The sequence below is a fragment of the Erinaceus europaeus genome, chromosome 6, assembly GCF_950295315.1.
Source record: "Erinaceus europaeus chromosome 6, mEriEur2.1, whole genome shotgun sequence".
Taxonomy (NCBI): Eukaryota; Metazoa; Chordata; class Mammalia; order Eulipotyphla; family Erinaceidae; genus Erinaceus; species Erinaceus europaeus.
In genome coordinates, this window is record NC_080167.1 from 29971817 (window position 1) to 29984164 (window position 12348).

Below are 12348 nucleotides of genomic sequence, written 5' to 3' on the forward strand. Positions count from 1 at the left end.
AGGAACAAAGTGGAACATGGACAGTACAACGTGTACTGCATCAAAACAAGAGTCAAGCGGTATAGCAGCGGGTTAAGCGCAGGTGGTGTAAAGCACAAGGACTTGCATAAGGATCCCAGTTGGAGCCCCGGCTCCCCACTTGCGGGGGGGGGGGGGTCACTTCACAGGTGGTGAAGCAGGTCTGCAGGTGTCTATCTTTCTCTCCCCCTCTCTTTATTCCCCTCTCTCCATTTCTTTCAGTCCTATCCAACAACAATAACTACAACAATAATAACTACAACAATAAAACAACAAGGTCAACAAAAGGGAATTAAAAAAAAAAGCAAAAGGCTCTGGGGAAGTGGAGGAGGGATGAGTTCTTCATTGTAAACTAAGGGGGAAAAAAAAGGAAAAATCAGTATCTTATACTAATGTAACATCCCTATGTTGTTTTAGCAAGTCACCTACTATCAATTCTTGTTGTATTACAATACTGCATTTAAAAATTGAAATAAAAAAAAAAAAAAGCTGACTATTGAGCCCGTCACCATTACAATATAACTGCATTAGGAAGACAGGAAAAAGAGAAAGTTGGTGGTTCTGAGGACATGTTTAAGAAAACTAAACTGCAGAATTATTTAAATCTTGTCAACTGTGTATACATTAAAACTGTCATAATAAAGCTGGAGGAAGTGTCAGTGCTGGCCTGGGTGGTCTTTTCCCACCCACCTCTAGCACTCAGGCAAATACAATCACAAGAAAAAGCTACTTCTATTATCAAACACTTAGATGTCCAGGGGTCAACTTGCTTAGTAATCTGCATTTCAGCTTCATATAAAGGGCAGCCATATCAGCTTTCTGAAGACACCATCCTCTTGCAATATTAGAAAATAACTTTTTATATTAAACTGGTTCCAAACCATCCTCCTCTTCATCGATTTCCCACTGTCAGGTAAAAAATAAAGTTCATAAAATCCCAAAGTCTGCAGTATTAAAATGAACAAGAGAGTTACAACCATGAATATTTGAACTCAGAGCTAACTTTGAGAATTAGTAGGCTAGAGAAACAGCACAATGGTTACCACAAAAGACTGTCATACCTGAAGCTCTGAAGTACCAGGTTCAATCTCCAGCACCACCAAAAGCCAGAGAGCTGAGCAGTGTTCTAGTATCTGTCTGTCTGTCTACCTATCTGTTGCTCTTTATCTCTCCTTCATTTCAAAATAAAATATTTTTTGAAAAAAGATTAGCTACATTTGCAAAGCAGCTGAAGAAATACATTGCTTTCTCCATTCTGATGTTTCCTGTCTCTTCTTTTAATCATACCTGACACATGGGAAGCACCTTAGATTGAAAAGCACTTTCTTGGGGCCAAGCACACCTGCTAGAGGGTTCACATTACAGTGTGCAAGAAACCAGGTTCAATCCCCTGGGCCCCACCTGCACAAGTGAGGCAGAGTTTCAGGACTCTCTCTCTCTCTTTCTTCCTACCTACCCTCTCCCTCTCAACTTCTCTGTCTCTATCCAATAATAAATAAATAAATATTAAAATAGAAAAGCATTTTCTTCCGTTAGTGCTATTTAAGCAAACACTACCCCATTCCACACACAGCCCAGGGAATTGAGGGATTTACCCAGCACTAGACATTAGAGGAGACAGGCACACACATTGAGTCTGAGAGGGTTATCAAGAGGGTATCAAGTCAGGATTCCCAACCCACAGCTTCATTCAAGGAGGTTTTTCAGGTAATTAATGAATAACCCCTGGGGGGGGGGCGGTGGAATGCATGTGGGATTACGACTGCATTTTTATTTTCACTAAATTCCAAATGAAACTCTGCACTGCCTTTCATTATAAATGTAGACTATGAGTCACAGTACTAGCATCAAGTCAGTAGAAAACTGACACTTTTATTTTAACCACGGTTATTCTCCAAAAACAGCGCTTTCCCATTTTACAACTAAAAAACAATAGTGCCACAGGTGCCCTGCTACTTAATCCCGCAATAAATAAGTCCAGAAAGCACCACATCACACGTTTTCTTGCCACAGGCGGCTTCGTTTCCAACTTTGTCTAGCCTGTGCCCTTAAGACTGTGTTTTTTTAAGAGCAGTGACTCCCGCTTCTGCATGCCACACCTGGAACTTCTGAGATTAGTAACCAGAGCTCAGGAGCCAGCTGCTCCGCAAAGATGAGGCCTCCCCACCCGGTCACCTAACCCTTCAGCCTCGGGAAGGCGGGTTACCTGGGGGCCCGGTCAGGAACACATGCCGAGCCATTAAGGAGGCTCTGGGGCCCGAGCCCCTGTCCAGGACCGCAGCAATCCCGGAAGGGGTCGCGGTGCAGGTCCCGCCCCCCCCCGTCCCCACCCCCGAGAGCCGCCAGCACGGCCTCCATGGCCGGAAGCACCGCCCACCGGTCGCGCATGCGCCTCAGCACTCAGCTGCGGTCTGAGCAGGCTGGGAGCTGGGTTTGACCTTTCTCTGCAGATCCGAGTGCTTCCAGCCCCTTCCAGGGAGTGCGCGCAAGGGGACTTGTATGCAGACGCCTGCTATGCCAAAGAGAACCAAGTTTCTGGCCCTAGGAACCCAACCTGAGAACTGAAAATTTCCCCCGGGCGGCAGGACTGCTGTTAAGAAGGAAGTTGGGTTCTGAAAGTTCTATTTAACTAGTTATAACTGCAGAGCATAATTGCCTGAGTTGTTAACTGGGCTCTTTCTCCACAAACTTGGAGAGGTTAGTAGGGGTTAGTGTGGACTAGCTGCATCACTTTCTGTATTTTAAATGTCCCAGTAATTTCTAAAATATACTGGGCTTGAGAATTTCTCCGCTAGGCACACTTTATAACTTTGACCTTACATATCAAATTCCTCTTCCTACCTCCACCCCCACTGTGTGTGCAAACAAACACAAGACCCAGCTAAAAGATCTCTCCAAGCAAACTATTAAGTGGCTTTACCCTCTTAACTGCTTAAAGTGTTTCAGAGAAATGAAGCATCAATGGCCTTGGGCCAGATTTACCTGTAAACTCATTCTCAACTAGTGTACAGCTTGACTTGTGATCAATCATTCTCCATCCTAGCTGAGAAAGCAATTTCAGCTAGTGCTCAACTTAATTGATTTGTACCCTCGAAGGACGTACAGGCCTTCCCTTAGCCAATAAACATACACACACACACACACACACACACACACACACACACACACACAGGCTCACCAAATGGTCTGTTTCTCCCTGTTTCCAGATGCCACCAGGATGCTGGCTAGGCTTCCCTGGATTGAAGACCCCACCAATGTGTCCTGGAGCTCAGCTTCCCCAGAGACACACCTTACTAGGGAAAGAGAGAGGCAGACTGGGAGTATGGACCAGTCAACGCCCATGTTCAGCAGGGAAGCAATTACAGAAGCCAGACCTTCTACCTTCTGCAACCCTCAACGACCCTGGGTCCATGCTCCCAGAGGGCTAGAGAATGGGAAAGCTACCATGGGAGGGGGTGGGTTATGGGGATTGGGTGGTGGGAATTGTGTGGAGTTGTACCCCTCCTACCTTATGTTTTTGTTCACTAATCCTTTCTTAAATAAAAAATTGAAAAAAAAAAAAAAAAGGAATTTGAAGGGTTATGGGGTGGGAAAGAAGTCACATATGCACAGAGTGGCTATAACCACTATTTCTGCAACATTGATGATGCATTTTCTGATAGTGCAGGGATTTGATTTATCTTTCACCTCTATGCGAATCAGAATCAAGAACAATTGATGTAGTCAAGGAACCCATAGCAGTCATTTCTGAAAGAAAATAATATAATCATACATCATCATGTGCATGTTCTTGCTTTTATGGAAAACATAAGTTTTTTTTAAAGTATGTAGTAGTATTTTTTCTATCACTGAAAAGCAGTATATTTGCATATTTTACCAGAAACTGATTTGATTTTGACAGTAACTGAAATTCTGGTTGCTACTAGCAGCCATCAAATTAGGTAGCTCAAAGAACATGGAATCCAGGTGTACAGAAGTGATATTTCAGAGAATAAAAAGAAAATTAGTTGTAAATTTCATTTTTCATTAAAGACTTTATTTGGTTAGCAATTGCATGAGTGTCTTCACTTTATAATAATTCATTGGTCTAAGTCTTGCTTTGTTTAACTTCCTCTGTGTATCAAGCAAAAGGCTTTATCAAGGTAAAAGTTACTGAATATTAGCACTCAGCCAAAACTCACAAATTGAAAACTTAATGCCCAAGATAAAGTGTAAGAAAGCAGAAGTTGATTAGGTCATGAATGCAGAAACCCTGCAAATGGAATTAGGGTCAACTAAAAAAGACACCACACAAAGATTTTCTGGTTTCTTCAAGCGTATGATTGAGAAATCTTCCACCCAGGAGAGGACCCTTACTGGATCATGTCAGCATCCTGATCTCTGGCTCCCAATTTTTGAACTTTGAAGGGTATAAGTTTCTGTTGTCTGTATCTAGTATGAAGATCTGGAGCCTTTAAAGTGGTCAAATCATATATAAAGAAAGTTTTGATCAGAGAGAGAGAGAAGTAGCTTTTTCCTGAAAAGATAAGCATCTAAATTAAAACACCTATTATAAAAAAATAACATTTATGGGTGCTTTTGCTGTGAGATTTAACAGTTTTATTTAGGTACATGAAAACCACGATGGAGAAATAGGAGAAAAAGGCTAAGTAGACATTTTACAGGGAGCCATGAATCCTTAGTTCACCAGAATAGCTACAACACATGCAGGTCCAGGGGAAATGGCATCATTTTGGTCCAGGTAGATGATCCTTCAGGAATGATAGCAGTTGAAAGGTGAACAGGAGGGAGTGAAAAGGAGAAAAGTCAAAAGGGTGAAATGCCATCAGAAGCTTACTTAGTAGTCTCTCCTATCCATAATTCCTTCTGAGTTTACATGTGTCTCTTGTCAGCCTTTGATGTTAGTCTGACATCAGTCATATGCTTATTACATTTATGTCCCATAATCCATTTTGCTCACTGTAAGTAAGACAGTATTCAAGACACACATAACTCCAAGAGTTATGTGTTTTTAAGTTCAAAATGCAAATATCATTGTTTGAGTTCCAGGGGGAAGAAATAGCTTTTCCAAACTTTAGATGACCTACAAACATTTTAATACTTGGAACTATTTAATACTGATGATAGTTAACATTAATCTAGTGTTTGCTATGTACCAAACCTAGTCTTGGAGTATTATAAATCATGAGATTTATAATACAAAAGCTTTTCTGTATACATGAAGAAACTAAGGAGCAGAAATACTCAGGGATACTCAGAAATACTCAGAAATACTCAGAAATACTCAGAAATACCCAAGGCCATCACACATATACATAAGTATATACATACATATTTGCATGTGTTAATGTTTTTGTGTACATGTGTATATGTATGAGTACATGTATGTCTATATGATTCATATTTAGCTATTTGGTCACTGAAATCTGATGTAGGCTTTTGCTGTTATACTAAAAATAGATTGTGAGAATATCTCAAGGCAAGAAAATTCATATGAGAACAAGAGAAATGGCTCATTGGTCATTTTTTCCTCTTCTATTATTACTAGTAGTAATAGTAGTTGTAGTAGTATTTTAGATGAGAGAGACAGTAAAAGAGAACAAAGCACCAAAGTTTTCTTCACTGTAGTGGAAGTCTAGCTTGAGCTATGGCAAAACAGCACGCTATCTCACCAACCTTATTTATTCCCCTTTAAGGAAAACAAGAATCGTATTAAAATGTGATAACAGTTCTAAAGTAGCTATTACAGTAGAACACAGAGATAATGGAAGGACTCTGTCTGCCTGACTCTAATCTCAAACTCATTCTTCTCCAAGGCTTTATCAACAATAATTACTATCACACATGTCTTCATGAACTAGCTAATATGGAGAGCCTTTCATTAGTCAGTAATCAGATGGAGTGAGCAGACTCACTGTCTTAACCTCAAGTCACTTTAGGTGGAAAAGTGGACATGGCCACTGTACTTCTGCTGAAATTGAGCCAGATATACTCATTGATCTCTCAGCCAGCCCAGCTATATCATGAAGTGATGTAAATCTTTGCCTTTTACTTCCTCCAGTTACAGGAGAGGGAAAAAAAAAGTGAATCCACTACATACAAGGTGAAGACAGCTGCCTCAGTCCACCCTCTTCAGATGGAAGCTTTCTAGACTCTCTGCCTCACCTCCCCCCTGCAACCTCCTAGGCTTCCCTCCCCAAGACACCAAGTCACAAACTAAGCAGACCCATCCTCTTAGATCGCCCTGAAGCCCGACTCCCTAGCCCACCTCTCCATGAGACCTCTACCACTTGCCTTCCTGATGGCTCAGGCTGCCCAGAAGGCTGCCTTCTGCTCCAGTGTGGCCTTCAAGCTCTTGTCTAAGTCTCTCTTCTGATTTAGGTTTAAGATCATCTTCATTCATGTTTCGTTTCTTTCCCTATAGATCGTCTGTAGGGGAACCTGTTTTAATTTGGACAAAATATGTTATTCCCAGAATTGTTTACACAATGTGGCTCAGGCAAAGTGGGCTGCTGCTTTTAATTAGCTGTATTCAGCACTCCTCACAGCTTCACACACCCTCTTGTACATTATAGTTAAGGGTGGGGTTATAGATTCAGCTCCATTCACCCCAAAATGTGATGAAGATTCTTCTGACTGAAAACTAAAAGGAACTTTAGGAATATTTTGTTTCCCCCTTTTCAAAATACATTTTTACTAGTGATTTAATGATGGTTTACATGATCATAAGATTACAGGAGTATAGTTTACACAGCATCCACCACCACAGCTCTGTGCACTCCCTCTTCCCACTGCACTCAATGATACCATTATAGTTTTCAAAAAGTCTCAGTGAGAATTTGATATTTTGAAAAAAACAAGCCCAGGCCTTTCAGTTTATTGCAGTTTATATTTATGTTTCATTTCTTTATATTACACACATGAGCAAAACCATACAGTAGCTATCAGAGAAATGCAGATAATTTAGTAACATACATAAACTATAGCAACAAGAGTCCTTGAGCACATACACCAAAATAAAAACCTCAAGATATAATAGGAAGGATAAGAAAAACAAAAAAAGTAAGAAATATTAAAAAATACTAGAGAGAGAAAAATGACATCATTTAACAAGAAACAGAGGGCTGTATACATGCAAATGTATTATACATAAAGTGTAATTCATATAATTTATATATAAATACATTTAAGAAAGTCTTTTTTTAATATTTTTAAATTAACAGCATGGCATGTCGACAGGGGTTTGACTCTACACCATTCCCACCACCAGAGTTATGAATCTTCACTCTCCCCACTGCAATACACCACAGTTCCCCTAAGGTTGTAGACATGGGCCAACCATCTTCTCTACAACTATCTGTCCACATTTATACAAGGTTACCCCTTCTTTTCCCAATTCAATCCTCTCTTTCCCTCTAAACCACTCATGACATCAAAGCTACCTCCATATGTCCCGCTCTTTTTCTTTCTCTCTCTCTCCCTGGGTGCTGATGGAGCTGGAGTGCAGAGTCCCTTTATCTTCATCCTATCACTTCTCCCCAGCTAGGAGTATGGATCAAGGTTGTTTGTGAGGAGCAGAAAGTAGGAGTTCTGGCTTCTGTAGCTGTTTCTCCACTGAGCATGGGCCTTGATAGGTCAGTCTATATTCCCAGCCTATTTCTACCTTTCCCTAGTGGACCAGAGCACTGGAGATGTGAGGGTCCAGGACACATTGGTGAGATCATCTGCCCAGAGAAGTTGGGGTGGAGTCAAGCTACCATCTGCAGTCTGGTATCTGGAAGGTGGTATGACTCAAGTTGAGACAAGATGGTTAATGAACAGGAACCAGAAAGTACGATCAGAGCAGATGAGCTTAGGGATTTTAGGGTAGAGGAAAGCTAGGGAAACCATTGTAGGCATGTTCCTGGGGGGCATACAACAATAGTAGTTTTGCTTGAGTTTGGTAACTAACCTGAGGTTGGATGAGAATGTTGTCTGAGAGAATGGTGTCAGAGTGGAGCACCAGATTTGAAGATTTGTGAGGCTGACTTCTCAGGCTGGTATCTCAGGTTACAGTCCACAGTAGGATTTCAATAGCATCATAATGTGAGGTGGCAGCACCAGTAGTGATTTGGTTAAAGTTGACAGGGTTAGTATGGCGGTAAGGAATCATGGAAAAGGAATTTCAAGAAGTATGGGCATATCCTAGAGGTACCAGGACTAGGAGAAATGCAGGTCTTAAAGAGGATGCAAGGGGTTTCTTGTAGTCTTAGAGAAAGTTAAAATATCAATAATTAATTATTATAGCCAGGTTAGTTAGGGGACTATGTTAGTATACTTGAGTTCACTATGATCTGAACACATCTAGTGGTCCGAATCTCCTTGTATTTTAAATACTTACAAGGTCAAAAGGTCTTGACCTATCTAGTCTAAAGCTGTAATTGACTTAGATGTTTGCAGAGCTTTATTATCCGATACATTTTTAGAGATCCATAAACAACAATCAAAGTTTTATCATTTTGCAAATCTAAGATATATATTAGCAAGTGCTAGTATTTGTGCTTAGGGCTACAGTCTCGACCATTGGGGAACTTGAGATATTAAATATATCCACCCCTCCCACATGTCATATTGCTATTGGTAGGACTAAATAGTCATAAGACTAGAGTTTCACATCTTCCCTGCTACTGAAAGTCTGTACCCTTCCCCCTCCCCCCTAGGTAACCACAATAGTTTTCCCATTTTAAATATGGGTTCTGTTGTGTTTCATTGTTTATTTTATGTATGTGTGTTCAGTTCTATAAATTCCACATATGAGTGAGACCATGCTATAGATTTCCTTTACCTTCTTGCTTATTTCACTAAGCATAATGTTCTCAAGTTTCATCCATTTTATCTCAAAGGATGTAAAATCATCTTTTTTATTGCTGAGTAATATACCATTGAGTATATGCCGGACTAGCTTCACAGGCAGGAGACAGATGACCAGGGACTCATGGCTGAGCTGGGAAGCAGTATCTCTTTATTCATGTGGAATGCAGCACAATCTAAGCTATCTCTAATCACAATCCTGTCCTTATATATACTCGCCAAGTAGGGTGGAAACAGGATGTAACATAGAGAGGGTGGAGTGAAAAAAGACTGGTAGAAATCAGGGTGTACTAGGAGAGGGGGCAGAGCAAAAAGACATCATGAACCAGTGGGGATTAAACCAGTGCCCTGCAGGCAGGGCGGTGCTTAATTAACAGTGGTTATGTAAATAGAATACAGTGTTAAGTAGGGGGGATTAAACCAATGAAACAGAAGGGGTTTTAGAAGCAGAATTAGAAGCATACCAACATTTCCCCCTTTTTAACTAATGGCCATAGTATCAGGAGTGTGGGGTGAACAGAAACCTATATCATTTTCAAAAGAACTGGCACAAGACATGGAGGAACAAAATAGGAGAGCAGCAAGAACCAGTGTGATGCCAAAGGGAGGACTGAGGGGGGCATTTCCTACCTCAAAGGGCAGTGCCTAGCAGGCAAAAGGGCATTTCTTGCCTCTGGGGGTATCTATTGCCTCAAAGGGCATTTCCTGTCTCTGGGGGCATCTCTTGCCTCTGGGGGCATTTTATGCCTCAAAGTGTGTTTCCTGCCTCTGTGGGCATGACCTAAAAGGAGGGGGAATTTCCTGGATCTGGGGGCAGGGTCTACAGGTGAGGGGGCATGCCCTATAGAGTCCCAAGGCAGATGGCTGCAAAGTCTATGGACTGCTGCTGTCAGTCTTTGAGAAACCCAGCAGCATAAAAGGAAAATGCTGTAAAGTTGTGTAAAGTGTCCAAGAGGTGTACCAGTAAGTCTGATGGAAGTGTCAGTCCAAAGCAGATGACCACGGAAGAAATGCCAGGGGATGAAACACTGCACGTCTGTCTCGAAGGGGAATGTCAGCCACCGGAATTCCTCTTTTCTGTAGAGAGTGAGCTTTGGAATCTGTGAATCTGTTTCTTCAGGTCATGCCAGGTCACATCATTGGTTTTCGGGGATGCGTTGTAGTCATGCCATCTTGTGGGCGATGTCAGAGAACAGGGGTCCAAATGGAGCAGATGCTTTTTCATGTGAAGACATAACAGCTGTAATTCACTTACTTGTCAAACAAAACTTATAGCAGATTAGAAGTTTACTATAATTGATAACTCCATTATAATTGGAAGTCCTTTCTAGTATGATTTTAAGGTTGTTTAAACAGTTTAAACTCAATAAAAGAATCGTGGTTAGAAGCCTCAAGCATGAGAATCATTAACGGTTGTTTTATTGCTTTATCTACCCCACCCATAACTCATACAGTTTTCAGGATTAAACGTTTCAGATTTATGCCAAGACATTAAAAAAAAAATCAAAGGAGGAAAAAACAATTTTTTGGATTGTTTCTGGATGTCTCTAGAAATCATGGCTGCGTCCAGCTTTTTTTTTAATATTTATTTTATTTATTTATTCCCTTTTGTTGCCATTGTTGTTTTATTGTTGTAGTTATTATTGTTGTTGTCGTTGGATAGGACAGAGAGAAATGGAGAGAGGAGGGGAATACAGAGAGGAGGAGAGGAAGATAGACACCTGCAGACCTGCTTCACTGCCTATGAAGTGACTTCCCTACAGGTGGGGAGCCGGGGTTCGAACTGGGATCCTTATGCCGGTCCTTGTGCTTTGCGCCACCTGTGCTTAACCCGCTGCGCTACAGCCCAACTCCCCCAGCTTTTTTTTTTAAGTCAATGTCATACAAAAATTCAGTCATTCAAATCACTCTCTTATGAAATGCAACTGAAAGCAGACAACAAACTTAAGATATCCGGAGAGAACAATGAGAGGGAAATCAAGAGAAAAGCCGTAGGCAGCTTTTGCTTCTTTCACCTTGAACCATATTATCCAGATCTCAACATGAGTCCCTGGAGGGCATCCTAGTCCAAAAATCTCCTCGAAATTCCATTTAGGGTGCTTCTGACAGTTCTTGCAGGATTGCTGCAGGCACCCATTTTTAAAAACATCTTCCCATCGAAGAAAGAATCGAATCAGGAGAGTAGAACTAACCACGTGTCTCCATTCTTGGGGACTGCCAAGGTACTGTATAATGCTTTTCAAGTTAGAGTAGTCCTTCTCGGAGGGAAACGTGCAAGAAAAGTCCAGAAAGTCCCAGGGGAAGTCTCTGTGCATCTTCCAAGCTCTATGATCACAGTCATAAGAAACCAAAGTGTGGCCCGGAGCAAAATGCAGTCCTCTTTGGGAAACAATGGGAGAGGGAGTCCAGAAAGTTCCAGGGGATATCTCCATGCATTTTCCAAGCTCTATGGTCACAAAGTTCCCAGTCAGGGAACAAAAGTGTGGCCTGAAGCAAAATGTTCCAGAGACAGAGAAACTGTCTCATGATGAAACAGTAGAGGCTTTGGGAAACCTCTTCATAAGTAGAAAGGCAGGCCATGGAGGCTTTCCTTATCTGGTCTTCTTTAGTCTGCTGCACGTGTGTTGATCCGAGATTCCTGACCCTGTTTCAGGGCGCCATTATGCTGGTCTAGCTTCACGGGCAGGAGATAGGGACGACCAGAGACTCATGGCTGAGTGGTACGCAGTTCAGTCTTTATTCATGTGGAATGCAGCACAATCTAAGCTATCTCTAATCACAATCCTGTCCTTATATATGCTCGCCACGTAGGGTGGAAACAGGATGTGACATAGAGAGGGTGGAGCGAAAAAAGACTGGTGGAAATCAGGGTGTACTAGGAGAGGGGGCAGAGCAACCATTGTGACCAGTGGGGATTAAACCAGTGCCCTGCAGGCAGGGCGGTGCTTAGTTAACAGTGATTACGTAAATAGAATACAGTGTTAAGTAGGGGGAGGATTAAACCAATGAAACAGAAGGGGTTTTAGAAGCAGAATTAGAAGCATACCAACATATATATATATGTATCCCATAATGTTTTTAACCAGTCATCTATTGAGGGACATTTTGGTTGTTTCTAAATTTTTGCTATTGTAAGTAATGCAGCTATGAACATGGGGGTACATATATCCCTTCAAATTAGTGATATTATCTCTTTTGGATAAATTCCTAGGAGTGGGATTGCTGGGTCATAAGGTATTTCCATCTGTATTTGCTTAAGGATTGTCCATACTGTTCTCCATAATGGTTGTACCATTCTGCATTCCCACCAGCAGTGTATTAGAGTTTCTTTCTATCCACATCCTTTCCAACATTTATCTTCTCCTGTTGTGTTGATGAAGACCATTCTTACAGGTGTGACATGGTATCTCAGTGTGGTTTTAATTTGCATTTCTCTGGTGTTGAGTGAGTTAGAGCATTTCTGCATATATCTGTGAGCCA

At 41.4% G+C, this 12348-nt stretch overlaps 1 protein-coding gene and 1 long non-coding RNA gene across 4 annotated transcripts in view; both read right to left on the bottom strand.

Moving 5' to 3' along the window:
• Window positions 1–2377, bottom strand: part of NTPCR (nucleoside-triphosphatase, cancer-related) — a 35154-nt gene extending 32777 nt beyond the window's left edge. For all 3 annotated transcript variants that reach the window (XM_060191981.1, XM_060191980.1, XM_016188058.2), the window contains exon 1: window positions 2225–2377. In XM_060191981.1, the coding sequence (XP_060047964.1) occupies window positions 2225–2258 (34 nt within the window). In that variant the 5' untranslated portion in view covers window positions 2259–2377. The remainder of the gene's footprint in view (window positions 1–2224) is intronic.
• LOC132538904 (uncharacterized) overlaps window positions 1–12348 on the bottom strand; it is a 243266-nt gene that overhangs the window by 39443 nt on the left and 191475 nt on the right. The window lies entirely within an intron of this gene.